The following is a 26747-nucleotide window of genomic DNA, read 5'->3' on the forward strand; positions in this document are numbered from 1 at the left end:
CTCATATGCCGAGAGAATTTACTCACAATCATAAAGTGAAGTGAAATGTTTCAAGATTACATCACAATGTAAACCACCAATTTCCAGCACATTACCATAAATTCTTCTCTCTCCCCCTTCCCCTAGCTCGTTTGTTTGCTCCCTTCTCCCAACCCAACACACCCCAGCCCAACAAACCACCAAACACCGAAAACCACAAATGCCAAACTACATCGACATCAACAAACCCCTCCCACCCCTCCCATTAAAACCCTCTTCTCCTCTAACACCCATCACAATCCCACCATCCCCCGGCCCACCACCAACTCAAGCTTGTCCTGCCTTCCCTATCCATTTCCCCCATCTCCTTCCCACCATCTCACTGATCAATATCTCTGTTCTCGTACCTCCGTCTTTTCTTGACCGAATTTCCCTTCTCTACATCCCCCATTATCACGCTACCACGCTTGAAATTTCTCCAACCATCTCGCCGCCCTTTTTTTCACTTATTCCCCCTCTTTCTCCCCTCTCCTCTCTGTATCCGCCCTCTCTCCCTTCCATGATCATTTCCTCTCCCCCATCTGCGATACCTGGCTCGCATCCCTCTCGCCCATCCTAAAATAAATATCCGCCGGACTCGCGATCCTCCTCTGCATTTCCCTCACTTCAAGCGCGCGGGTGTTGAGCGATGTACCAGGTATGAAATGGAGTTCTGTGTTTATCACTGCGATGGGTGGGGCTGCGAGAGCGACTGCGGTAAAACTCAAAATGTAGAACATGGAAGCGCGCATCTTGAAAACAAGTGATGGAGGAGAACGGTAGCAGGTGTGGTGAGATGGTAAAGTGACGAGATGGAATGCGTGGTTGGGTGGTCGAATATGAGTGATTTCAAGACAGCTTGCTTTCTCGATTGAGAGACTGTGTGTAAATTGTATTGATGGGTTGAAATGGGTGTTTTGAGACGTCCTGCGTACTCAGCCTTTGAAAATGAGTGTGTTGAAAGAGTGTATGAGAAATATTAAAAGTGTGTGTTGCTGCTGTAGATCAAATATTCAGGATCGACCTTGGCACATATACACCACCACAATCAGCATAGTGGCGTTACAACAGCACACTCATGGTGAAAGCTCGTACCGAAGACCTAAAAAGCGGCCAAAGAAGTGATCACAGATATCGGTTTCCATCTCAACAACCCAGCAGCGATCGCAAATGTTGGTTAAAGAATAAAACCAACAGGATGATCGCAGGCCTGTGATATACTTCCAAACAACCCCCCCTACATAAATGATTGAAATTGCTTGCTGTACGAGCTCGTACTCGGAATCCAACAAAAATGAGCGAAAGAAAGGAAGGCTTGGTCACTTAAGAGCGACCATATGTTGGTTAAAGAATGAAACTAACACGATGGATAAGGGTGTGTGATATATTTCCAACACATAAATCGTCAGACCAACTCATCTCACCTCGCGCACTCGAGCATGACTGTAGAACAGCGGGGGTCCAACACCAGGATGCACAACACATGTAAAAAGGTGCATGACAAACCAACATATAGATCCATAAATCCTCTAACGTAAATTCAACCGCAGTCATCCCCCCCGCCCCTCCCCTCGCTTAAATCACGCGATCCTCAACATCGAGACCCCATCCATATACAACAAAACACGTCAACGTCTATACACACTCCTAATAGTATAATCCTTCGCCGGTCCCCTGACCGTATACTCCATACTCCACATCACCAGCGTCGCACCACAGAACCAAAACTCATATTCCACATCATACAAATCTTCGATACACAGGTGACTCGAATTTGCTTTCCACGGCGCTTTCCCCCTTTCTTTTGCTTCGGGGGGAGGGATAAATTGGAGGGAGTGAAAGAAATAGTCAACGGTTTTTTGGTCGGGTTTGGTGAACCAGACGGAAAGGGTGTCGGTGGTCTCGGTGTAGCGATGCACGTAGGTGCGCTTAGCTGTGAAATTGAATCCGTTATCGGCGCTGAATTCGCCGTTTTCTAAGTACAAGTATTCGAGATCTGCTAATGCATCTGTCGGCGCTCGTGGGTTGAAGTAGGCTTGGCCGGTGAGTGTGCCGGAGGGGTAGGAGGCGATGCGACTTGTGATCGTGCGGTTGAGTTTCCAATCGCCTTGCATAGCGCGAAAGGCGGCACGTGCTACGTATTTTCCAGATTCGCAATCTTGCATTGATTTTGTGATCATTGCGAGAGTCTTGTCGGCTTCCTGTTTTTCGGATTCGGGGGTGGTGGAGGGGAGGTAGCGTGGGCCGAAAACACCACCGGTTCGTTCACCTGGTTTGTCGCCTGATCTTTTGATGTCGAGGATCTCGGCGAAGGATTCCATTAGGTATGCGTAGTCTCCCATTGGAAAATTGGCTCTTCGAGGGTCGTTCCGTAGTTTGAGGATGGATTCTACTCCGGTGTCTGTGGATAGTGCTTGTAGTGCTTTTGGGTCTCCGGTCCAGAGTGCACCCAGATACCGCGCTTGCATTTCCATTACTCCCCAGTAGGGACTTCGGTAGAAACCAACGAATCCGAGAGAAGGTATGTTCCAGTTAACTGTTGAATGAACATCTAGAGCGAGAGGAAAAGCGGCGTTTTTCGGATCAAATTGAAGCGTTTCGAGGAGTTCCTTTGGTAGGAAATCCAGCGATGGTGAAGCTTCAAAACCAGTAGCGAAGACCACCGCTGCCACGTCGTCGATTTCAACAGACTTTGGGCCAGCAGCTTCATCACTCTCATCAACAACAGTAACCGCCTTTTTGCCAGCAGCGCCATCCAATACCTTGCCTCGCACGGTTTGAATCTTACCTGAACGAACGAATTCGGAGTAGGTATCACTAGCTGCAAGATATGGTACAGCGGTACGTACATCGCCAGTCATAGAGAGATTAGAACCAAACTCCGTCTGATCAGTGCCGATATAACCCTCAAGAAAACCATGTGTCTTTACAGCAGCTTCCTCAGATATATGGCCACTTGTATTTTGTAATTTTCCGGGTGGTTTGAACGTTAGATTATATGTGACAAGATCACATGGTAGAAATGGAGTTGCTGGGTTTTGTATCTGAACATCAGTTAGCGACTAAACAACAATAGAGAAATCAAGCATTGCTTTAATATATTTTACCTTTTCACCATTGGGCGTAGTAACCCACGGCTCCTTAGGTAGAAACAATGGCATAATCCAAACCGGAGTCTGCACCACATTCGTAACAACATACTTTTCCGCATCTTTCAAAAACCCCTCCCCAGGCGAATTCTCCTCCGAAGATATCTGTCCCGCAATACTCGCCGCAATCTCAACACCACTCATCTGACCTCCCACAACTACAATCTTCTTTCCAGTCCCCTCACCATCAACCAACTCCCTCACAACCCTAACCTGCGAACTATGCACCACCTTCCCCTCAAACCCATCAATCCTAGGAACCCTCGGGCGTCCAAAAAACCCCGTCGCAACAACCAAATACTCAAACTCCCACTTCCCCTCCTCCTTCCCACTCGTCTCCACCCTCCACTTCCCCTCCTTGAATTCCGCTTTCACAACCCTCGTCCCCAATCTAACCTCATAACCCCCATACATCTCCCTATACCGTTCAAGATACCCGCCAACCTGCCACGCTTTCGGGAACAACGGCGTGTTTTCCGGCCATGCTAAGCCGGCGAACGTAACGGTATGACGGCTTTGGTTCGTACACATATCTGGATTGACGAGGCCATCGTCGGACTTGGAGAGCGGCCAGAGCCCGCCGATGCGGTCGAGGGCTTCGAAGATGGTCACGTGGAAGACGCCTGGGTGGTTGCGGGTGAGGGTTTTGGCGGCGATGAGACCGGAGGGACCGGCGCCTATGGGAATCAAACATTGGAACGGTTTTTGGAGATTAGAAGGTGAGAGACTTACCGACGATGCATACGCGTTTGAGAGTTGGTGGTGGGGTGGTCATTGTGGTGAGGCTTTTGATGTTTTCAAGAGAGATGGGAGTTTTGAGTTGAATTTGAAGATTACGGACGGATATAAGAATGGATGATGAGGGACGACATGTTGATTTATACCATCGTGACACAAGCCTTGTCATCAAAGTCTGTCGTGTTCATTGCCCGATTTTCTTACATACAGTCTTTGGTAGTGGAGTTGATCGACGTGCGATTATAATTCGTCACTAGATTAAGCCTTAATCGGAGGTGTGGATATAGCATGCGTTAATACCACCACTCATTGACTGATTTCTTTACGGAGTAGAATCATTTTAGTCCTGTTTCGTTCGTCTCTTAGAAAATCAGATTAGACATCAGTATATTAAGAGAAGAATTCATCTGGCCACACTCTCACCTACTCCTATTGCAATTTAATGATTTCTCGTTTCCAGCGCTGTGCTTACTAGACAGGGACAATGGTACGAAGAACTAACACTTGCTTTACAAGTGCTTATGTCGTTCTCAATTTTCTTTCCTCTACTTCCTGTTTTCAAGTTCTGTGCTAAGATCGAATAGGGTATTTTGTGAGACGAGACAAGCGGCAGAGGGTGTTTCCAATCTTGATCAAGGGCGCTCGTTTCGAGCGAACAAAGAAAACAAAGTCATAGATGTAGCCATGAGTATGATAAAATATGTTTCATTTTTTTTGCCTGTTCCTGGCTATCGAAATTATTCGTCGACCTAGATATACAATCCGCTGTGAGCTCCGGGAACTCGCCTCCTTGTATTATAAAAAGAACTCCTCACACCGATTCCCCTCATTTTCCCAAACTCCACCAAACCATCAATCGCGAAAAATTGGACCAACAATGTTCTAAGGGGTATTCCGGCATCAAACAAAATCCAACCTTCTCCCACCCTCCGTAGGTCCATCCGGGACCGGCGTATAAATCTTCAATTCCTCGTCATTCAACTTGACTTCCGCCCCGGAAGCAGCCAACATCGCTTCAGGACAGTATTCGTAAATCTGCTCCGCGCGCGCAACCTGTTCGTTCTTGTTGATGCCGTGAAATCCCAAGGGACGCTCAGACCAAATATAATCAACCGCAAACTCCCCCGCCTTCTCGGGACTTGGGAAATGTCCACCCATGTCCTTCATTTTATCCCAGAACCACGCGTCCTCAAACATTCCAAGTCCATTCCCCTTCTCATTAACGTCATCAGAAATATTGTATCTCCTAACCACCTCTTGCGAAAGCGACACATTTCGCAGCGCCAAACCGCCGTTGAATGCACCCTTCCAGAACGGATGCGCCGCACCAACGAAATCCCATTCAAAGAAGTCTTCGACCTTTCGCCCGCTGTTGGCGCATATCATACTGTCGACTTGGAATAATAACATGTGTTTCGCCGGGTTCATCAGGTTCCAAAACCATTCCGACGCGAGGAAATGGCTCACCCCTTCGTATTCCAACAACGGAGGGTCGCTGGGTAACTCGATAATCTTGACCTGACCGCTCTTAACTATGCGCTTGAAAGGATGGGAGCCTTGTGCGTGGGCTTGAAGGGTATTGATGACCGACTCGCGCGTGAGGAATATGATGGGCCATTCGGGACCCAAGACGCTCGCGAAATGCAGAATGATCGGGAGAAGGTTTCTGGTCGGACGAGTCTCGACGATGACAGCTACTTTGTCGCGGATGGGAAAGCCTTCTTTGGTGCTGATGAAGGGAGGTGCGAGGATGGCGGGTCGCAGCACGCCCAAGAAGTTGGTGGGGGAGTCGCTGTTGCGGTTGTGGTACCAGAGACTGGTGAGGAGGAGGAGCAGTGCGCAGACGACGGGCACGATGAAGAATGAGCGTGGTCTCGCCATCGCGGGATGCAAGAAGAGGTTGAATGAGTGTGATGATGAAATAAAAAGGGAGAAAGAAGTGTTATCGAAAAGAGAAATTAGGGGTGGGAACTTGGAAGGTCGCTCGCTCGTTGGCGCCCCTGCTGGGCTGCTTATCGGCTAGGGGTCATTGTTGGTTGGGACGTTGGAAGGCGCTTTCAGCGGGCGTACAAGAGGCTCGTAATTCAGCTGTCTAATTTAAGACTTCAGGAGCGAAGGGAATGCGGTTGTTCTTTATGCTTATCCTCAATCGGTAAGCTTAACGTCATGAATAAATGGATTTCTCAATGCACGTAAGTAAGAGTTTACTAGCAAACCTTGCTAGTCCAACTGTCAAAGGATTCTAAGCTTTGCCGGCCAGGGATTCAGGGTGATTTCAATCGGTGCCGGATGCGGCTGACAACCAAATCACATGCCTGGTCTAACGATGAAAGGCACGTGACGGGCTTGTTTCTATCACGTGCCCTAGCAGCAGAAGCATTTCGGAACTGACAACTCCATTCTGTTTCGCAGATTTATGCTTACCACTACCACGAAGTACTTGCTTTCAACAACGGAAGATGTTCGCTCTGTCGAATGTCGCGGGTTCATTACCCAACCCGACAGAGCAAATGGCAGCAAACGGGAGAGGGCTGACTCCAGAAGCAAGTTTTGGTGGCGTTCCTGTTTAGGAAGTGCTGGGGCGCTCTCGAAGCTCGCGACATGTCAAAAAAAAGAAAAGGGAGGGGGGATCTTCGCTCTCTCAGTCAACGAGGAGGCTTTTATCTAAGGGTTTGTGCAGTATGTCTCTTTAATCTTTTAATCGGACAGAGGAATGAACAGAAATATGGTGAAATGGCATCAGCCTCAGAAATCGAGGTGTTGCAACAGGTCGCTTCAGCACCTTGGGCATGCTCTTTAGGTAGAGTACCAACATGCGAGGTTCGTCCCGTGCCGTTCATGGATCCTGCGAACTCGACAGCCTTGATCTGCAACTCAGCTCGGTGTATTCAAGGAAGCCTTCTTTTCACTGATTAGCCTTCTTCTCTCCATCCGATGGAAGTTCTCCTCGTTCTTCGTCCAAATCTTGTTTAGTACATAGAATCAGAACGCGATGAGTCGTACATTCAAGCTCCCGAATCCCTTCAGAAGGTCGACGCGCCAGCCTGAATCCGAGTCCCAGATACCGAGTAGCGAGGGCTATTCTCCTGAGGATCACTTGCCGCGTGTTACCTTTCCTGACGGTGTCAAGACCTTGCGTGACTGTACAGACGCTTCGGTAGACATATGCTTCGTCCATGGGCTCACAGGAAATCGGGAGAGCACATGGACTGCTGATGGTCAGACTGTACCTTGGCCTCAGAGCCTTCTGCCTCCGACACTCGAAAGAGCGCGAATTCTTACCTGGGGCTATGATGCATATATTGTTCCCAAATCTGTTGCATCATCGAATCGATTGCTCGATCATGCTACCAATTTGCTCAACCATATCACGACCAATAGGGCGATTAATAAAGCCTTATCTCGTCCGATCATTTTCGTGGCACACAGCTTGGGCGGTTTGGTGTGCAAAGAAGCTATTTTGGCTTCGCGAAACAACCCAGAACACCATTTGAAGGATGTGTTTACCAATACAAAGGCTGTCATATTTATGGGTACCCCTCATACTGGGAGTTGGATGGCGGATTGGGCAAAGATACCTGCGTCAGCCCTGGGAATTGTCAAGAGCACCAACAAATCTTTGCTCAAGATCCTCGAAACCGATGATCAGCTTCTTGAGAGTCTTCAAGTCAGATTCCTCTCCATGATTCGGGACTTACAGCCTCGGCGGCTGGAAGTGACATGTTTCTTTGAAGAGTTACCACTACTGGGATTCGGAAAGGTTGTGGAGAAAAACTCTGCCACTTTTGCAGGTTATAATCCAATCAGCATTCATGCCAACCACCGCAATATGGTCAAGTTCAGCTCCGCCGACGAGACCGGCTTTACAAGTGTGTTGGGAGAATTGATAAGGTGGGAGTCGGAAATCAGGTATTCAGCCACCACACTACCAGTACAACCAAGTTCATCCAGCTAAGGGATTCCAAAGCAATTTGAGACTATCAACCACAGCTCCGACGGATCGGGGAAGTGAAAAGTCGAAGGTGCACAGAATTACAGCTCACAAACGTCGCCGTGCGAATACAGGACTCTCGGATTCAGCTGCGGGCTCACAGGGCGTCATGGATCTTGACCAGATGGTGCAGCATGCAATTCACAAGGCATCTAATACAGATGATCCAAAAGACCCTACATTGCCGTCGGCGTTATTTGGCCTCCCAAATGACGAACGAGCTCAAGCCGCTGCTTTGAAGTGTGTTAAAGCCTTGCGACTGGAAGAAAGTGTGAAGCAAATTGCCCACTGCAGAGCCATGTCTCAGTCTCTGCGTAACATGGACTTAGATTATGGTATATTGATTATTGCTCTTACACAGGTGGAAGAGCAACTACGTCAACACGAGACTGAGGTGAAAAGCACATACAGTAGTGCAGTAGCCCGATGTTTAACGTCGTTGTCATTTTCAGAAATGGGTGCTAGAGAGGCAAACATTGAGGGACCGACTCAGAATACGTGTAAGTGGATATACAACAATCCAAAGTTTCGGCAATGGGAGTCTCAAATAAACACACTGCTCTGGATTAAAGGGAAACCGGGGTCAGGCAAATCGACTTTGATGAAGAGTCTACACAAAAAACGGATACTTGAACAGGAGCAAAGAGCAGAAAACCCAAAGACTACTTCAAGTTCCCTATCCACGATCCATCTCAGCTTCTTCTTCAACGCTCGTGGTTCTGCGATCGAGAAAACACCTATTGGCCTTTATAAGACACTGTTTTATGGCTTACTGAGATGCATACCCCTGGTTATGTGCGAATTCATCCCCGCGTTTATCGACAAGGAGTTCTGCACCCAAAACTCCAACATATCGTGGCAGATGACTGAATTAGCAGACGCTGTTCATTCGATCATTGGTAAAACGCAACCAAATAATATTGAGATTATGATTGATGCGTTAGATGAGTGCGAAGATGACGAGGTCAGATCGGCGATCAGAAGGTTTGAGTCTTCTATGACGAATGCTCAGGTTTCTGGAGCCATGCTGAAAGTCTGCTGGAGCAGTCGATATTACCCTCACATAAGCTTAAAGTCGCAACATGGGCTTGAACTTCGATTGGATAAGGAAAACGATCGGGACATTAGACGCTACGTTGAGAAAGAGATGCAGGCCGGGATCCATGCCTCGCTTTTGCCAATCATGGAAGATCTAATCTCCAGTGCAAATGGGGTCTTTCTATGGGCAGTTTTGGTTACGAAGAGACTCCTTAAGGCTATCGATCAAGGGAAAGATGATGTGGAATTGAGGCGGCTGTTGAATTCAATTCCTCCTAAACTTGACGACTTATTCGACGATATATTCAAAAATGAAGAAGATTCCACAGCAAGATGGCAGGATTTAGCTCGTATGGCGCAATATATATTTTGCGCGTTTCGCCCTTTAACGATCGAAGAATTTTTTACAGCTATGACATTGCAATCTACTAGCAAAGTAGGCCGCTTGCGCGAGCTAGAATTGGTTGGGGATGCTTGCGATCGCTTGGAAAAGAGAATTGGCTATGTGTCAGGGGGCCTATTCGAGGTTGCCCGTGCAAAAGGTACTACCAGAGTTCAGATTATTCATGAATCCGTTCGTGAATTTTTTCTTGGACCCAAAGGCCTTACTCTTCTGCAATACTCATCGCGAGAAACATTCATTGTCTATGGTCATAAGCAACTTACATCGACCTGTTTCAAGGCACTTCTCAGTACGGAATTCGACTCAGTGACAATGAGGCCGAAGCTCAGCGGTCCAGTATTATTATCAGACACACTAGAATTCTTCAGCATGCCGTGGAATCGTCCTAGGAACAGATTTCTGGAAGATTATGTTCAAAATCATGTCTTTGAACACTTTGATCTGGTCAGGGGAATGTTTGGCAATGACGCATCAGCATACTCCCCGTTTGAGTCAATGAAAGTGCGTCAGCGAGTGCTGGAAAACTTTCTGAGATTGTGCTGCTTACAGCTCATGGAACACCAAGCATTACCGGCTAGGTACAATGCTCATTTACAGAAAGTCTTTATTAACCCTCTTGCATTTAATTTCCAAACGAATGACCTAGCCATACTGATGACTTTCCTGGAAAATCTGTCAACAAACTCCTTCTTCTTCGATGCCAGAGAAATATACATGTTCAAGAAAGATCACGATGCGGTCGGAAGAAATCGATTTATTGCTCTCTTTTATGTCTGCCGACAATCAAATCCTTGTCTCCAGGACATGGCATCACCTGAATTATCCGAAAGCTTTAACAAGACCTGCAACTTTTGCCAATATGGAAAGAATGGTCTAGACGATGACAGTAAGGCTCCTGACAAGTCATCTCTTTGTTTCATGTTCGGTATGACATTTGGTGGTCTTGGTAAGAGGTGGTTGTCCCCGAAATCAATTCTAGACGAAATGCTTAGAAAGCAAGGTGATGATTCGCCAGTCGGCGAGAGACGACCTGTCTTTCTAACCGGAACCGGCATCACCATCAAAGAAGATCTTGATGAGATCAATGACCTTCGGGATTGGGTAAACGTTTTTAAGCCGTTTTCTAAGACACGGCTTCATGGCTATCCAAACTCTACCACGCTCTGCATGGTGCTCGAAATTCCTAAGAGAGAGCGATCACAGACTTGCCCATCGAAGTATTCTGAAGTTGATGACTTGGTGGGGTGTGCGGTTGGGGCGATGCCCCAGAACTGGTTTCACCCTCAGGAACGGCGTCGTGATTGGGAACTTTTTGAAGCTGATACGGATACGGATGAAGATTATGAGTCAGATTCCGATCATATTTATGGTTACGATTCTAGACCTGCTCCTGCTTCCACTCCCTCTTCGGATTCTTCTAGTAGCGATGAATCGGATGGTCGTGCCCAGAACCGTGGTCTTCTAGAAGGTGGTAACGGGCCTTCGCCAATCGACAGCCTGCGAAGTATCAACCTTGAGCTTCAAAACTTTGGTACTCAAATCTTTCCCCAGCATGCGGTAATGAAGCAGCGCAAAAGATACCAACATTGTGTGGAATGATCGAATCTCCTCACATATCAAACTATGCCCTTCCAGATCGAAAGTTATGACGCGTCGAGATCCGTTCCACTGACCTCCATCATCAAAAACATTGGCCATCAGCGCAATCTAGACGGCTGTCCCGACTAGAAAATATGATGATGAGCCTATGGCTATTCATAACTGGTAACTCGGAGGCTGGTACAGTCGAGATCGTGATTCCGCTTGTTCTAGAGATGGACTTGAAGCAATTGCAGGCAGAGATCACGTCAAGACGAAGAGGACCTGGACCTTCGTTCATGCCGTGCTAGCTTCGTAGTGTCGAGAGAAATGGCCCATTTATTGGCGTGACTTTAAGATGCCTCATGTAAACTCACAGATAGAATTCCTGGACAACTTCGACAATGGAGCATAACTGCGCCATGCCACAACTGCGCCATGCCTTTGCGAAATTTCACCCGGAGATTGAGAAAATATGGAATGGGTACTCCCCTCTTTGAAAGTTCTGGTCGTCCTGTGCCATAAGCCAGGTTCAGATCCTTATTTGTTCAGACGGACCATACGAACTCACGCCGATACTGACTACTTTCAAGGTATGTGGGTACCTAGGTAGACTAGGAATTGTACGAAGAATCTCAAACAAAGGTCTTACTGGTGTCTTACCGGTATCTTGTCCTACGAAAACGGAGCGAGCAGATGTTGAGACAAAGTGAGCAGTCTACAGTTTACATCGGCACTTCTAGGCTGGAGCAGCCCTTATGTATTAAACGTATCTATCTTGTGTGTAGATATCCCAGCCGCCACGTGACCTTTCAAATCGGGACAACATTCTTTCTGATCTAGATTTACTTTACAATTTAAATCGGCATTTCCAGATCGTTGATAATAATAGTGAGACATCACTTATAGCTGTATGATGTGACTAAATTGTCCAGAGTACTCAGCATTCCACTAACATGTGCGTGGGAAAGCTTGAATTCTCAAGACTTTTTGGCTTTGAGGCTTGTCTTTTCATACTTCTATATACCTATAAAGTATCATATCTAGCACTCTTAACATCTATCTCGAAATCTATCTGGGATGGACTCCTAACGTTATAGATGACAAACACATGTTATCAACTGTCCGCCAAGCTAAAGTAACACACCACATAATCGCATGATGTTTATTTAATCGCACTTAATCATCCAAGTGTCTCCAGTCTAACCTTATATCGATTAAGCAAGTACCGGTACACTTGCCCGAACGCGAACTCGTAGCAAATCCACCAATCCGGCCCGGTACTCACAGCTTAATCTGCGGGGTTGGCGAGTTAAGTGGGACATACGCGGGAGACGACACTGCGGGGAAGCACGTCGGACTTAACATAAACAACACAAACACCGCAGATCTCTCTCTCTGCACGAATCGTCGTGCAAAGAATGGTAACAAGTGGTCCAGGGCCTGCGGGTTTCTTGCCGCGGTCAGATGGGTGGACGACGTCAGTGTATAAGTTTGTGTTTCTCGCACTTTTCGCAAGCTTCAGAAAATATCTGCGCCCTTTGCGATATCAATCTGAGGTCGATGTATGATAGATATCTTCATATATAACCCTCACCATGTCGCAAGAAGACGTCAAAACCGATATCTCCCGCAGCAGCAACGAGAAAGCTCATCCCGAGAACCTCGAAAACCCATCTCTAGACATCCATGGCCTCCCACCAGATCCCGATGCGCATATGAGCGCCGAGGAGAGAGCTGCAATTGTGATTCCCCCTTCTTACTTCTAGACTATCCTAACAGTATTTCTAGGACCGCAAACTCCTCTGGAAACTCGACCTCACGCTCATCCCCTGGCTCTGCATCCTCTACCTCCTCTCCTTCCTTGACCGCACCAACATCGGCAATGCCAAGATCGCTGGCCTCCAGAAAGATTTGAGTAATATGTCGACGGGCCAGTATAATGCTGTGTTATCGATTTTCTTCGTCTCGTACTCGGTGTTTGAACCGCTTACGAATATTTTGCTGAAGAGGTTGAGACCGTCGGTGTTTATACCGCTAATTATGTAAGTTGCAGTTCTGATAAGTGGGTGAGGATGGTGCTGATAAGAATAGGGTTTTATGGGGGATTTGTATGACTTTCATGGGGTTTGTGCATAATTGGTCGGGGTTGATGGCTGCGAGGGTATGCTATGAAGTCTTGAGTTTAGCGAATGGGTGTTAACGGGTTATAGTGGTTTCTTGGTCTGGCGGAAGCTGGATTATTTCCAGGTATTAATTACTACCTATCATGCTGGTACAAAAGATCTGAATTCGGTATCCGCGCATCGATATTCTTCTCAGCAGCCGCAGTCTCAGGTTCTTTTGGTGGTTGTAAGCGCTTATCACCTTCCTCACTTATATCTTCGCTAACAGATTATCAGTACTCGCAGCCGCAATCAACAAAATGAAAGGAATCGGCGGCAAACCCGGCTGGGCCTGGATTTTCATCCTCGAAGGTCTACTAACCGTCCTGTTCGGCATCGCCTCCATCTGGATGGTCCACGACTTCCCCGACGAAGCCACCTTCCTCACGCCCGTCGACCGCGCACGCGTCATCCGCCGCCTGAAAATGGACCAGCAGTCCTCCGCCGAACACGAAGAGTTCAAAATGAAATACGTCTGGATGGCCGTAAAGGACTACAAGATGTGGCTCGGCATGGTCATCTACATGGGCTGTGACATGCCGCTCTACGCGTTTAGTCTTTTCCTCCCGAGTATCATCACACAGATGGGATATACCTCCACCCGCGCACAACTCCTCAGTGTCCCGCCCTACGCTCTCGCAGCCTGTGGCACCATCGCTGTAGGTTATATCGCCGACCGCACCCGCCAGCGCGGTCTCTGCAACATCGTCGTCTCCTTCCTCGGTATCGCTGGCTTCGCAATGCTTCTCGCCTCCGACGACCCGCACGTCAAGTACGCGGGCACGTTTATCGGCGCGCTCGGTATATACCCGTGTATTTCGAACACCATCTCCTGGGTCTCCAACAACATCGAAGGGACGTACAAACGCGGTGTTGTCCTCGGTTTTGTTATCGGATGGGGCAATCTGAATGGGATTGTGAGTAGTAATATTTATCAGAAGAGCCCGTATGTGAGTGGTCATTCGACGGTTATGGCGTATATGATTGTGTGTCTTTTGGGAGGTAGTCTGGTGTTGAGAACTATGTTGGCGAGGGAGAATAAGAAGAGGAGGGCCGGGGAGAGGGATGCGTGGGTGCAGGGGATGACGTATCAGGAGGCAGAACGCCTTGGAGACCAAAGACCTGACTTCTTCTATACGCTTTAATAGAGGTTTGTATGTGGTAGGGAGTGTATATCAACGAGCTCTCATCAGGGGTTTTGCTGGATAAGATGTTATATTATATCTATCTGTAGAGATCTTAACTTAGGAACTTACATCATATAATACTTGCAACATGAACCCATTGCCTAGCTCAGAACTCAAGGTCCCACGTTGTGAGAATGGCATTTTCATACTACACACCCGTGGGTATCATCACCTTTTCCTCAATATCTCACGCTCACATCAGGGCGCAAAATAATCATCTACGTAGTTCGAAAATACAAGCCGGATTTTACCAGCAAAAATAAAAACTCGTGAAGTCGCTTCGTTTCGTGATATTCCTTTAATAGAAGCGGTTATTTTTATTCCGTTTGTAGAAATGGATCTTGATGCTGTGTATCTATGTAATACGTCTTCAGCTTGCTTCTTGTATCTTACGCCTACCTTTAATCTCACATGCGATAAATAATTACTTTGTCTACTAATCTTACGCTTCTTACCGGAATGCGTTTTTAGCTAGAACGAACGGATAAGTGCGGGGGTAAACTGGGATGGTCATCATTTTACGTTATTTTCTAGAAAGAACAATAAGTAGAGGTGCCAAAAGTAGTGTTTCTAAAAATCGAGGCGAGACTTATGAAACTGGAATCGTGCGTAATATCCATTCCTTCGGACGTATTTTCGTCATCTTGTCTTACCATGTTACAATGTCGGAAGATTTCATCTTCTTCTTAGAGCACACCAGTCTACCTACCTGCCTAGATACTCAGTACTTATATCCTATATCACCCGACCTTCTTATCTATCTCTTCCTCCTTTGCCCATTCCGCTCCCGTCAAAAAATTAAATCTTCACCAAAGATACATTTCCACATGCAAACACGCCTAAAATAAGATTTGATTACGCAGGAACGAGCTTTTCTGCTTATGGCTTGGGCTTGGCGGGCTGAGCGACGGGCGGGCGCGAGGTTAGCGGGGTGAGGGAGCGATTTTAGCGGGAGGGAACGTTTTTAGAGGGGATGGTTTTTAGGGGTTTTTGGATGGGTTGACGGGTTTGGTGGGGAAGGATGGATGGAAGAATATGAGATGAGATACGGACGACTGGTAATTGTTTAAAAGAAAATTAAATGGGAATAGAAAAGTAGGTAACAACTATCAACTGTTGAATATTCTCCAAGCAAAACAAAATCAGGCATTCGTCAGTCCGCATCCCACCAAATTACGCTCACCACGCCCAGACACGCTAAATTCTTGTGCCTCCTCTCCTCCTCGCAGGGGTGCATGACCACCTCCCATCATCCGTGGCTTTGCGGATGACCTGACTTTGAACACGACAACAATTCATCAACAACGCACGCATTCGGTTTTCTTCTTCGTTCGGTCAGTCTTTTACGAGGAGCGCTTTTGTAGAGAGAAGATAGGGACATTCGTTTGAGTTTTGTGAGAGTATTACGGCGATTTGAGGGTGACGAGAACGTTTAAGGGAAAGAAGAAGGATTTGACGGACGATTCGGAAGAAGAGGGAAAGGGAATAAACGGACGATTCGGATTGACGACGAGAAGCAGGAAGTATTATTGGAGAGGACGATAGGAGAGTTACACGTTGAAAGGGATGAATTGGATGGGAAAGGGATAGATTCGGCATCACGATCGACGCGTTAGATACCTGCCTACGGATTGGGATATTGCGATTACGACACAAGCAGCGAACACGATAGACTGCGAAAAACACTCCAGCTGATACGAAACCACATTCCATCAATTACACCTTGCGACAATCCCATCAACTCCAAATCACCAACTCCATACACGACCGCCAAAATGCATACCCTTCAAACCACCCTCACCACCGCCATCCTCCTCCTCACAACCCTAATCACCGCCCAACAAGCCGCCGACGGCGCCCTCGTGCCCTTCACCTCCGTTCTCCCAGCCTGCGCATCTCAATGCGGACCTCTCTACGACGTACAAGGCGGCTGCACAACACAAGCCTGTTTCTGTGGTGATGCGCGATTAGCCTCTCTCTCTACCGGCGGAGCGACGGCCGCAAGTACGATTTGTGGCGCGGCTAGCTGTACGGTGGCCGCGGACCAGCAGAAGATTGCGGATTGGTATAAGAGTTTTTGTCCTAGTAATGCGGGGACTGGGACGGGGACGACAACAGCGGCGGGTGTGCCCGGGGCTACGAGTACGGCGGGAGGAAGCACGCCGACGAATACGGGGACGACGACGGTGGGGGAGGGGAATACGATTAATACTGGGAATGGGGTTGTGGTTCATGGGTCTTGGTAAGATTTATTTCATCTCAACTCTAGTCCTCTACATCTCAAACATACTCACTCACCTCCTTACACCTCCTCCATAACATCTCCCCCTTCAAGTCTGGAGCTCAACTAACAAACCCAGGTTCTCAACCCACTGGCAATACGTCGTCATGCTCATCATCCTCATCGTCGCCATCGTCGGCGGTTGGATCGGCGCCTGCATCTGGCGACGCGCCTACCTCCGCAAAAGGGAACGCCAATACGAGCTTCGTCCCCCGGCTATCCCGTGGGCGCCTGCAGGCCCCGAACATCATATGGCGGGGGGCTTGCAGAGGGTTTATGGACCTGGTGTTGGCATGGGAGCGGGAGGACATGCGAAGGAGATGAGAAGTACGGAGTCTAGTACTGGGGGAGAGGGGTTGAAAGACCCGGAGAAGGGGGGTGTGAGGGGGTTTTTGAGGAAGGGGAGGAGTTAGATTAGCTGATATGAGATTTTAGAGGTTTAGGGATAGGGGATCGGAGGACTGATGAGGGTCAAAAGAGGAGGTGATGAGCGACGTTCTTTACCACGAGTCGATTTTCTTATTTGTTATTGTATCACTTTTTTTCATTTTTGTAAGGGGAAAATGGCGTTTTCTTGGTGGGGAAATGGAATGCTCTTTGCCGGAGGGCTCTTGTACTTTTTTCAGGTGCTAGCGAGTGGGATGGGGGAGTAGAAATTAAACATAATGTTCATTGAAGCACTGCACTTTTTGGGAATGTTGTATGGGTTGGATAAGTGGAAACTCATTTTCCAAGCAGGCCTTTTTTTCTTGAAGACAACGGACATACTCTTGTAGTATTGAAAATTAAACAGCCAACTAAAGTGCCGCACTAGTTCGCACGCTTAAAAAGGGTAAGCCCTTAGTTTTCGTGGGTGTAATTCGGCGGACCAATAGTTTGATACCCATTGATCTTCTGAAAAGAAGATAAAAATTATTCACGAACCTTTTCCTTTCTCTCCAGGGTAAAGGAACCCTTAGACAATATTATAGGCCGTAAGGAGTAGAGAAATAGAGTGAATGGAGGTTCTGTTTTAGCATCTAGGGGAGGTGCTCGTGACATGATATTTCGAAACAGGAGAAATTAGAATCGTGTTTTAATTGGGGATGAGATGAACATAGCTGTGTCGTGCTAATGGGAACTACGAAATTGGAAGTTTCGCACGGCTCTTGGGGTATTTGATTATGGGGTCATCAAGGATAGTTCAGTGTGCTTCTCATATGAGATGTGTGAGAGGTAGAATGTGGTCTGGTTGGGTGGAGGAAATTCAGGGAGTTACAACGAGCTCGATCTGAGTTGTTGCGAGGTAGTGGTGGTTGAGAAGGACAATTAAGAAAAAAACTGTTCTTCAAGTCATGATTTGAAGCGAGAGAGAATTAAAAAAATCTTATGGAATTTGATTCTTTTGGAGGTTCAGAGGAATTGGAAAGTACTTGTCACAATAGGGAAGAGAGTTTTTTGTCATGTATGTAAATCATCGCACGTGGGTTGTAGGCTTAGAAGTGCTTGGATTTTTGGTGGAGTGGGAGTTGGATGGGGATGGGGCTGGGGGCTGTTTTGTAGGATTCTTTGGATTTTGGTACGTTCACGTGTTTTCTTTAGGTTTATGTTTCAAATTCTCGTAGCGAGCGGTTGATTTCTGTTATAGAGTTGGGAAGTGTTGGTTTATGTCACGGAATAGTTGATACTGCGTTGATCTAGTTGGGTGGCTTTTTAGTGGGATTGTTGCAACTTCATTTGAGTGGTGGACGAGATGTCATGAGATTCTTTCTGGGAACAGTTTCTACTATTATGGACTTCTAAGTTCTAAAACAGGTCGATAAATATTATATGTATAGATTTAGTCGCGATGTTTGATCTACTTGTTCCTTCTTGCACTTGCACGATAATAATGATCCCTACCCAGTTGTTACCACCAGTGTGCGGACTAATGAGCGAGTGAGCCGCTTTCCTCAGTCATTGATACGACTCAATACATAACGAAAAGATTCATTGGATCTGAGTGGATTGTAGGATACAGAATTGAGAATTGGATTTGATTTGGTGAAAGAGGAGCTGGCACAGGTGGGGTGTCGTGACTGTGAGATTTGGCTGCGGAGTGGCTTCTTATGTTGGAATGGAGCGTCAAAAATCCTGTGTTGAATTTTTGGGCGGGTTAATTGTGCGTGCGAACGTAAAGAATAAGTTAGACAAGCTTTTGGGTAATTTTGTTTTTAGTGCGTCTTGAAAATAATTTCGTATTGTTCATGGGTTTTGGAGTTGATGATTCCTGATGGGAGATTCAACAATACTTCCACCAAACACCACCACATCAACAACCATAAACCTCTCCAAACTCACAAACACGACAACCGCTTCACCCAAACGCTCTCCAATCCAACACTCAACCGCCCAACCCACATCTCCTCCCCATCCAACCGCTCTTCAGCCTCTATATTTCGTAAAAACCCACCCCCCGCCGCATCCCCTCGCTTAACTAAGCGAGGGAAATCATCCAACCACATCTCCTCTTACCGCTCACCATGACCTTTCTATTTCCAGTTCATCGCGACAAAAGGTAATTGATCCTATAAGCCGCAATCGCTTGAGTTCCTCAAGTTCCTATACCAAGTCATGAGTTTAGTCTCCTTCGAGGCTTCGCATCTAGACCAACAAGCGGCATCTTCCTGTTGACCTCAAAGGTAGTGAGGGGAGATGTATATATCCCTCTCAATTACCACCTGTTCTTATCCACTCACTCACTCACTCACACTCACACTCATCTACTCCACATTCTACCATCAGGTATCTTCTCTTTCACACAACAACACAACTCACCAACCCAAACACAATCAAAATGCAATTCCCAATCCTCACCCTCCTCACCCTCGCCATCGCCGGCACCTCCCTCGCCGCCCCCATCCCCCGTGCATCCCAAGGCGCCACGCCCTCTCCCCGCGCAAACACCCGCTCTCCAATGCAAGAAGCACCCTACGTCCCCGTCGTCAAGCGCGACGAGAGCGTGAACATGTTTGGGAATGTTGCTAAGCGCGCGGTGTTGGGGCATGCTGCGGCTGCTAGAGGGAAGGTTGCGAATTATCTTTGATTTGGAAACTTGACAAGACTTTTGAATTTGGTTCTTATTTTGGTACCTTTTTTTTCGACACGGTCATTTCATAGGGAGTTTCTTGGATGCATAGTTTCGGAGTTTTCAAACGGAGAGATTTGATTTTGGGAAAGGAGTTAGGATATGGTCGACAACAACACGTTCTTTTGCATATATCGGTGTTCTGGTAGAAGGGTTCGGCGCAATTTGGCATGGCATGGTTTTTTCTTCGGGTTTCGGTTCGACATTTACATTCTTCTCTACATTCATTTCGGCATGGCTTTTCTGTTTCGGTTCTGGCGCAACACTGTCATTTCGGGCTTTGCTTTTTGCATTTTCAGGGTTTTAGTTCTGTTTTTCGGGATTGGACATTCATTTCGGGCATTCATTCTGGGTTTGAATTTTCGGCATTCAAAGGAGTTTCGGGGATTTTGGGTTTGGACATTCATTCAACGGGCATTTTCAGGTTTCGAGGTTTTATCTTTCGGCATACAACGGCGTTTTTGGCATGAATCAATGAATCAACATCACCTCTTCGATTCGGACGACACAAGGGACGCTTTGGTTCGGACGATGGGAACTTGGGTATTATCAAGGGACGCTTTGGTGGTATTCGAGGAGAGAGATGTTGAGTGCTTGAATCCGGGTTTGGCATTTTCAGGGCGTAGATTGGTGTTTTCAGGTGTATATGGCGCTCAACGGGAGTTCTGGGCATGGCGTTTTGGTTTTCATTTTTGGGGAGTGGACATTCATTTTGGGGAGATGGAAGAAAGAACATTCATTTAGTTGAAGACAAGAGGAAAGGACATTCATTTTGGAGAACACGGACAACAATAACACTCGCTTGGATTTCGACAAACATTCACTTGCTCAAAACACACTCACTTCCAGCACACCAACAACAACATTCGCTAACAAGCACGGCACTACAAGATACATTCTACTTCTACACACTCATTCATTTACATTCAACTTTGGGGTTTACCACTTTCATACCACACCACATTTTCAGCTTCACAATTACATTTCTCACACTCATTTCCACATTTTTCAACTTTGGGGTTTTGCTACGGCACATTTGGATTTGGATTTTTTGCTTCTTACATTCGTTTCAGGACATGGGTTTCAAAATCGGGGTTTTTGCGGGCAAGGGGAGGTACATTCGTTTTACATTTATGTATATACATTTAGCAATTTAGATATGTGGTCAACTTTCTCGTCTTCATTTTCATTGTCTTTTCGTGACATCTAACCTCATCAAATCTACACCATCATCTCTAATCCCTTTTGATACCGTTCCCAGACACTTCTTGGATCTACTAAACTCCTTTCACTCATTGCAGGTTTTGTTTGAATCTTGTTCGGTATGTGTTTATCGATCGGACGTCGTGGCAGGGGTCTATTTGGTGGTGGACCTGGAGAAGGTGGAAGGGCGCGGGTGGCTTGGAAAATCAAGGCGGTTGGGGGGAGGGGTGGGAGCGGTTTGTTGGTGTTGAGGGTGGTAGTGTGGGACATTTTCTGGTGGTGAGGGGGAAGTATGAGGGTCGGTAGGGGAGGGGGGTTTATGGGGAGGATTGGTGGATGATTGTTTCAGCTGAATGGAGAGAGTCATGGTCTTAATTTTGTGGGGGGCGATTATGTTTTACCAAAGTATTTTGCGGGTTTGAGTATATATACGAAAGACCGTCAGTACGATTTCTTATATTTTGGAGTCTTATTTCTTTGTTATTCAAAAAATGACAAATCTCATGAGTAATTAGACTGCAAACATGAATCTTTCATCAATATTTCAAGATTTGCGTGTTTGCACAAATGAGCTATGCTTGCTCGAGTTTTTCAAAACATTTGGTTCTCTTCGACTCAAAGAATTTGTGATTTTTCATATTCTGTAGCTGAAGTTATTGGCGAAGTATTTTTTCAGTCGTTGTATATTGAGAACTGGATTTCGTTTAACCGCATTTGGTGTTCGGGATATTAAGTTGGGTATTTTTTGGTTAGAATGCTGTCGACTATGCTGTGAAAAGTGATGGTGATGTAGTACAACATGATGCTTGTTGCCTGGGCTAGATGCGGAATGGACTTGGATTGACAAGGTATGTCACTGTTCGGGTTTAATATTTATATTCACCAATTTTACCCTCAACTGATCTTTTCACAGAAAAGCAAGCTATTACATTCTGTTCCAGCTTCATTTGAGCCTTTCAAATGTAACCCTTTTCTCTTAGCTATTCGTACCCTGAGATTTTGTGGTTTAGTAAACTAGCTGGTAAATCAGAAGACTTGTTGAGTTTATGTAGAGCTTGTGAATAATTACTATGTGGAAACTAGGTATCTTCTCTTTCATCCTTCTCCTTTCCTTATCAAATAAGCGAAAATGTATCAGTATCCCGTCTTTGGTGATAGAAAACCCAATTCGGAAGTCCACTTCGCTTAGCACAACTTCCTAGTATCCTCACTTTCAAAAGTCAAACTTCATACATATCTGTCCAGCAAGCTATCTTTCCTAACAACCCATGGAATTCAATCCTGAAAATTCGTTCTGTTTTACTATTAGTATTTCGCAACTATCAACATGACAATTAGACAACCACATCATATCCCGGGATGTCCCAGCTTCCAAGACCTACACCCAGATAGAGAGACTCAAGAGCAACCGCACTCGCAACCACCCATGACGCCAAAACTACAGATTTCAAGTTTAGCATCTGTGGTCACGCCTCCGCCACCACCAAGTCCTACACAACCACCAACTCCAAAAGCCGCGAGGAGACGGTCACCGATAACGAACTTTGTGCCTAGAAAGTTGACCTTCACCGATCAAGACATGAAGTTTTCAGCTTTTGATCACAGTAGTCCAATGATGGCTGAACATTCACTGGAACCAGTTCCTCACCAAGAATATCTTGGACAAGTTCAACTTCCTCACCAGCCAACTCAACTACCATCTCCAGACCCAACCTTCACTAGACTCCCACATCCGGACGAAATTGAGTGGACAACCGACTCATCAGAAGATGAACGATTACTTTTAGTGAAACCACACCTCACTCCTTCTGAACCTTCATCTTCTCCCAAGCAAAATTCCAGTCGACCATTACCTCCTAAAATCACTTCTTCCTCCAGAGACTCGATCACTCGCTTAAAGCGTATATTAACCCCAGCACCTCTATCTCTTCCAACACCACGACGAAACTCCTCTCTACATCGTAATGGTTCACTTTCAAAACCGATCTTGTTTTCATCACCGGTGAAGGAAACAAAAGCTGTTTTGGTGCCTGCCACAGAAATACCAATTTACCACACCTATCCCAGGACCAAGAAGGAAAAGTCCAACGCTTCTGGCGGAGTTGCTATTACTAGCTCAGTGGAAGAGCACAGTCAACAGAAGATTATTTCACAGTGGACTGGTCTCACTGATATTCGGAAGCACCCCAGTTCTTATCGTCATAATACTACAACTTCATCTCCATCATTACTCACTATTATGTCTACTAACAACGCACATCACAAGCTGATCGATACCTCCGCTGGATACCCTATTCCAGCCAAAAGTCCTCTCCGCCAAATCAAACACGCCAATGCAACATTACTCAATCCCAACATTTTATACACCAAAAATATCGAAGGTGAAGTAGCGAATATGAGAAGTGATACTCAGCAAAATCAAGAGCTGGACTCTTCTACGGTATCAACTCGCCATGAAGACAAACCCACAACCATTCAAGCCACAAATCATAGATCGGTGAATGCAACAAAACTCGTTCCAGAAAATATTATTCCGGGGTTGCTCAATGTTCCACAACCAAATCCCAAAAATCCAGCAAGATTGGGAACCAAAAATGTCATTGAAGCATTTTTTGAAGAGGATAGTGCCGCAATCCCTATTGAAGATCCTGTCCGCAAATCACCAGCAACTCATGTCGAGAAGCCAAGTTTGGACGGCTCTTTCAAGTTTCCAAAGACGCCAGAGAGGAATAACGATGATGTCGAACGCAAAGCTGAGCAATTTAGCAAGCAAAACATTCCGATCCATGATTTTGCCCGTGGTTCTAGAAATTCTCCTGCCAAGAAATATGCATCGAAAGGACAACACGGGAATAACCTTCCCAATCCGAGAGCCAGCACAGTTGAAAATGATGTTAGTCCAACATATGTACCGAAAAGTCCCGCACTGGCCAAAAACAGCCCCGAGTCTGCCAAAGATGTGTGAAGGACAATTGAAAGCGGTCCTAATTACGATTATGCGCCTGCCAGCCCTGTCTGTGTGAGAGATGTGGACCATCCCACATTACCTGATCATCATTGTCATCACGGTCTGCCGATATCTCGCTTCAGCCCAAAGAATGGTGGTTCACCAAGTCAACATGTTCATAATACATTTTATGGACAACAATATCACATCAGCAACTACTTAACACCAACGAAGAGTCCGCCAAAGTGGAATCCACCAAATGTCAAGCATGAATCAAACGCCGCAGGCCATGGTCAAAATGTGGTTGGAGATTCCGGATCCGGGGGCTATATGGCAGACAAGGACGAAGAAAATGTTCAATTACGAATCAATATTGCGGTGCTTGAAAATGACTTGAAGCACAAAACGCAAGAAGCGGAAGACCAAGCAAAGGGAATGGCCATTTTCTTCCGAGCTCTTGGGTCTCGCTTTCCAGCCTTGACCAACGCATTGTTGACTCCAGCTGCTACTCAAGAAGGAATGCTTGTGAAAGCGGGTGAGACGAATGGAGGAGAACTCACGATCGGGGGAGATATGCAGGCGGGTAAGAAAATCATGAAATTGGAGATGGAAGTGGATGTTCTTCGCCGGGAAAATCGAATTCTTCGAGGACAGGAACGAGAGAAACGTCTTGCTGCTGAGTTGGACTTTGATCGCCGCGTTTTTGGAACAGAGGAGTATCGGTTGATTACTACTCCCAAAGAAGCGGTCCCTGAGCTTCATAAAATTCAAGAGGGAAATGAAGTTATCAACCCTACCACTCCGAAAGAGCAAACTCAAATTGTCGTTCATGAAGAAAAGTATCAGCAATCTGTCTCTGATTATGAGGAGTACCAGCAAGAAGACTCTCTAGAAGACTCGTTCAAAGATTTTCATCAAGACCTCACCAACGAGTATATCGAAGAAGGCGTCTTTCATGGAGGCTGCGAAACCACTGAGCAATTAGAAACCTACATACGGGACTTGCAAACTTGGGTAAACAATCGACATCGTCCTACCAAGGCTACAAATGTAGGGATGTTCTCGTTGGAGGAGAGCTTTGATCTCATCGATAAGCATTATGTTGATGAGAACAAGGTTGCTAAAGTCGTGATTGAGGATAGTGGAAAGCTGCAAGTCGCAGCTAGTCCAGCACGCAGTCTTCCTTCGGAAGACGAGAAGAAGAGCTACAATCCTTTACCAAAGGAATTGGGGAATGGTCAGAACGCAAGAGCTTTGCATCGATTCATGAACTTTCCTGCACCAACAGTTCTGAAGACTGGTTTTGATGCCGCACAAGCGGTCACTGGGGGCGATTATGACTCTCTTAAAGACACCCAAGCCATTGAGGGACGACCTCCACCATTCTTTCGAGACAAAATTGCCAGCGGCAACATATGGGAGTCTCGTGAGGAAAAGACCAGTGCGCTTGTAACTCAGCGATTGATGGCAGGTGACAGAGATAGGCGTGTTTCTGTTGACTTCTTCAAGCATGGAATTCAATTCGTGCCAGCCCAACCAGAGAACAAACATCAAGAGACGGTTTTGATTGGCAACTTACCTCACAATATCGAGCTCAGAGATATCCTTAACCGAGTTCGAGGCGGCAAAATCGTTTCTGCAATCCTCCTCGACACCAAACCACTTACAGGCAAAATGTCAGCTCTAGTTCGCTTCGTATACGAAACATCAGCAGCCCAGTATATTTCGTACGTCAAAGAAAACCCGATTTACTTCGGCGAAGACGACACAAAACTCCAAGCCGAAATCATTCTCCTCCCCACCCCCTCCTACCCCCTCAACTTCGGTCTAACCAACGCAATCTTCAACCTCTCCCACACACGCTGCATCGCCATCCCGTACTTTCCACAAATCTCCATCTCATTCTTCGAGACCAGTCTCTCATCTACCACGTTCCGGCAATGCGCTACTCCGCCGACAGAGATGTGGTTAGACGAAGATCGCACTATGCATTTAGAGTTCGCGAGCGTGTCGGATGCGGGGATGGCGAGAGGGAAGTTGTATAACTGGGCACCGTTTAGAGGGCTGGAGATTAGGTCTGACGCAGATCCTTGTGCTGGACCTGTTGAGGAATTGGCTCTTGAGGTTGAGGCGAGAAAGCCGTTGTTTCCGAGGGGTGGCTTTGTGGATGGAACGACTTTTGGAGGGCAGGATTTCGAGAAGAAGGTCGCAGAGGATTATTCGTTGAAGGATATTAGGACGACTGGGTATGGTGTTGAAACCAAGAATATCGATCTTGCAAGCTCTTTAGCGAACATTCTTGCGAATTCGTCGTGGGCGGATGAAGTTAACGATCAAAACGCAACTACTGAGATACCGCTACTTTCTATTTCTGACGAAGAAAGTACAGCAAAACCAGCTCATCCTCTACCCTTGCAATCCAACAACACAAACCTCAAGCCCCTCAAAGGTCTCGCAACAAGTATCTACGCACCCAACCCCTCTCCCCTCGATTACTCCCACAAACTCAACCACTCTCCCCCCAGAACCCCGGCACCGCCCAAAGACGAACTTAACGGCAGCAAAACACCATTTGGCACAGACGGCCAAACCTCACCACTCGAAAACGAAATTTCTCCTCTCCAGCAGTCCATGCGAAAGCTAAGCGAGGAAGCTGTAGTACAGAAGAAATTGCTCCGGACTACACCACCAAGAAAACATAGTCCACAAAACACTGGAACGTCTCGCAGTGGCCCAGGTGGTAATGGCATGAAGTTAGGTGTTAAGGAGAGGATTAAGCTGTTTGATCAACCGTCTGCAGGTGTTAACCCTGATGAACTGGTTCTGGATTAATGGCTGGTATGGTTCAGGTAGGAGATGAGGGATGACGACGCTTCCACAACGGATCGTGTTGGTTTACATCAATCTTTCTTCTATCATCTCAGAAGCGAGATTCTCTTAGCT

At 46.6% G+C, this 26747-nt stretch overlaps 7 protein-coding genes across 7 annotated transcripts; 5 read left to right on the forward strand and 2 right to left on the reverse strand.

The window, feature by feature from the left end:
- Window positions 1–1646: 1646 nt before the first annotated feature.
- GLAREA_04890 (FAD/NAD(P)-binding protein) lies at window positions 1647–3942 on the reverse strand (the record flags this gene model as incomplete). Its single annotated transcript, XM_008087267.1, has 3 exons — window positions 1647–3062; window positions 3126–3844; window positions 3900–3942. 3 exons carry the CDS (start codon window positions 3940–3942, stop codon window positions 1647–1649), a joined length of 2178 nt encoding a protein of 725 aa, XP_008085458.1.
- An 863-nt stretch (window positions 3943–4805) lies between these two features.
- Window positions 4806–5786, reverse strand: GLAREA_04891 (uncharacterized protein; the record flags this gene model as incomplete). The annotated part of the gene is made up of 1 exon (XM_008087268.1): window positions 4806–5786. One exon carries the CDS (start codon window positions 5784–5786, stop codon window positions 4806–4808), a length of 981 nt encoding a protein of 326 aa, XP_008085459.1.
- Window positions 5787–6897: 1111 nt separating this feature from the next.
- Window positions 6898–10936, forward strand: GLAREA_04892 (alpha/beta-Hydrolase; the record flags this gene model as incomplete). Its single annotated transcript, XM_008087269.1, has 2 exons — window positions 6898–7814; window positions 7873–10936. 2 exons carry the CDS (start codon window positions 6898–6900, stop codon window positions 10934–10936), a joined length of 3981 nt encoding a protein of 1326 aa, XP_008085460.1.
- Window positions 10937–12513: 1577 nt separating this feature from the next.
- On the forward strand, window positions 12514–14225 carry GLAREA_04893 (MFS general substrate transporter; the record flags this gene model as incomplete). Its single annotated transcript, XM_008087270.1, has 5 exons — window positions 12514–12660; window positions 12707–12960; window positions 13010–13079; window positions 13129–13267; window positions 13318–14225. The coding sequence occupies 5 exons, from the start codon at window positions 12514–12516 to the stop codon at window positions 14223–14225; spliced, it is 1518 nt and encodes a 505-aa protein (XP_008085461.1).
- Window positions 14226–16042: 1817 nt separating this feature from the next.
- On the forward strand, window positions 16043–16961 carry GLAREA_04894 (uncharacterized protein; the record flags this gene model as incomplete). The annotated part of the gene is made up of 2 exons (XM_008087271.1): window positions 16043–16509; window positions 16628–16961. The coding sequence occupies 2 exons, from the start codon at window positions 16043–16045 to the stop codon at window positions 16959–16961; spliced, it is 801 nt and encodes a 266-aa protein (XP_008085462.1).
- A 2402-nt stretch (window positions 16962–19363) lies between these two features.
- On the forward strand, window positions 19364–19612 carry GLAREA_04895 (uncharacterized protein; the record flags this gene model as incomplete). The annotated part of the gene is made up of 1 exon (XM_008087272.1): window positions 19364–19612. The coding sequence occupies one exon, from the start codon at window positions 19364–19366 to the stop codon at window positions 19610–19612; it is 249 nt and encodes an 82-aa protein (XP_008085463.1).
- A 2572-nt stretch (window positions 19613–22184) lies between these two features.
- Window positions 22185–26636, forward strand: GLAREA_04896 (uncharacterized protein; the record flags this gene model as incomplete). Its single annotated transcript, XM_008087273.1, has 2 exons — window positions 22185–23818; window positions 23867–26636. 2 exons carry the CDS (start codon window positions 22185–22187, stop codon window positions 26634–26636), a joined length of 4404 nt encoding a protein of 1467 aa, XP_008085464.1.
- Window positions 26637–26747: the final 111 nt, after the last annotated feature.

This window comes from Glarea lozoyensis, assembly GCF_000409485.1.
Source record: "Glarea lozoyensis ATCC 20868 chromosome Unknown GLAREA5, whole genome shotgun sequence".
Lineage (NCBI taxonomy): Eukaryota > Fungi > Ascomycota > Leotiomycetes > Helotiales > Helotiaceae > Glarea > Glarea lozoyensis.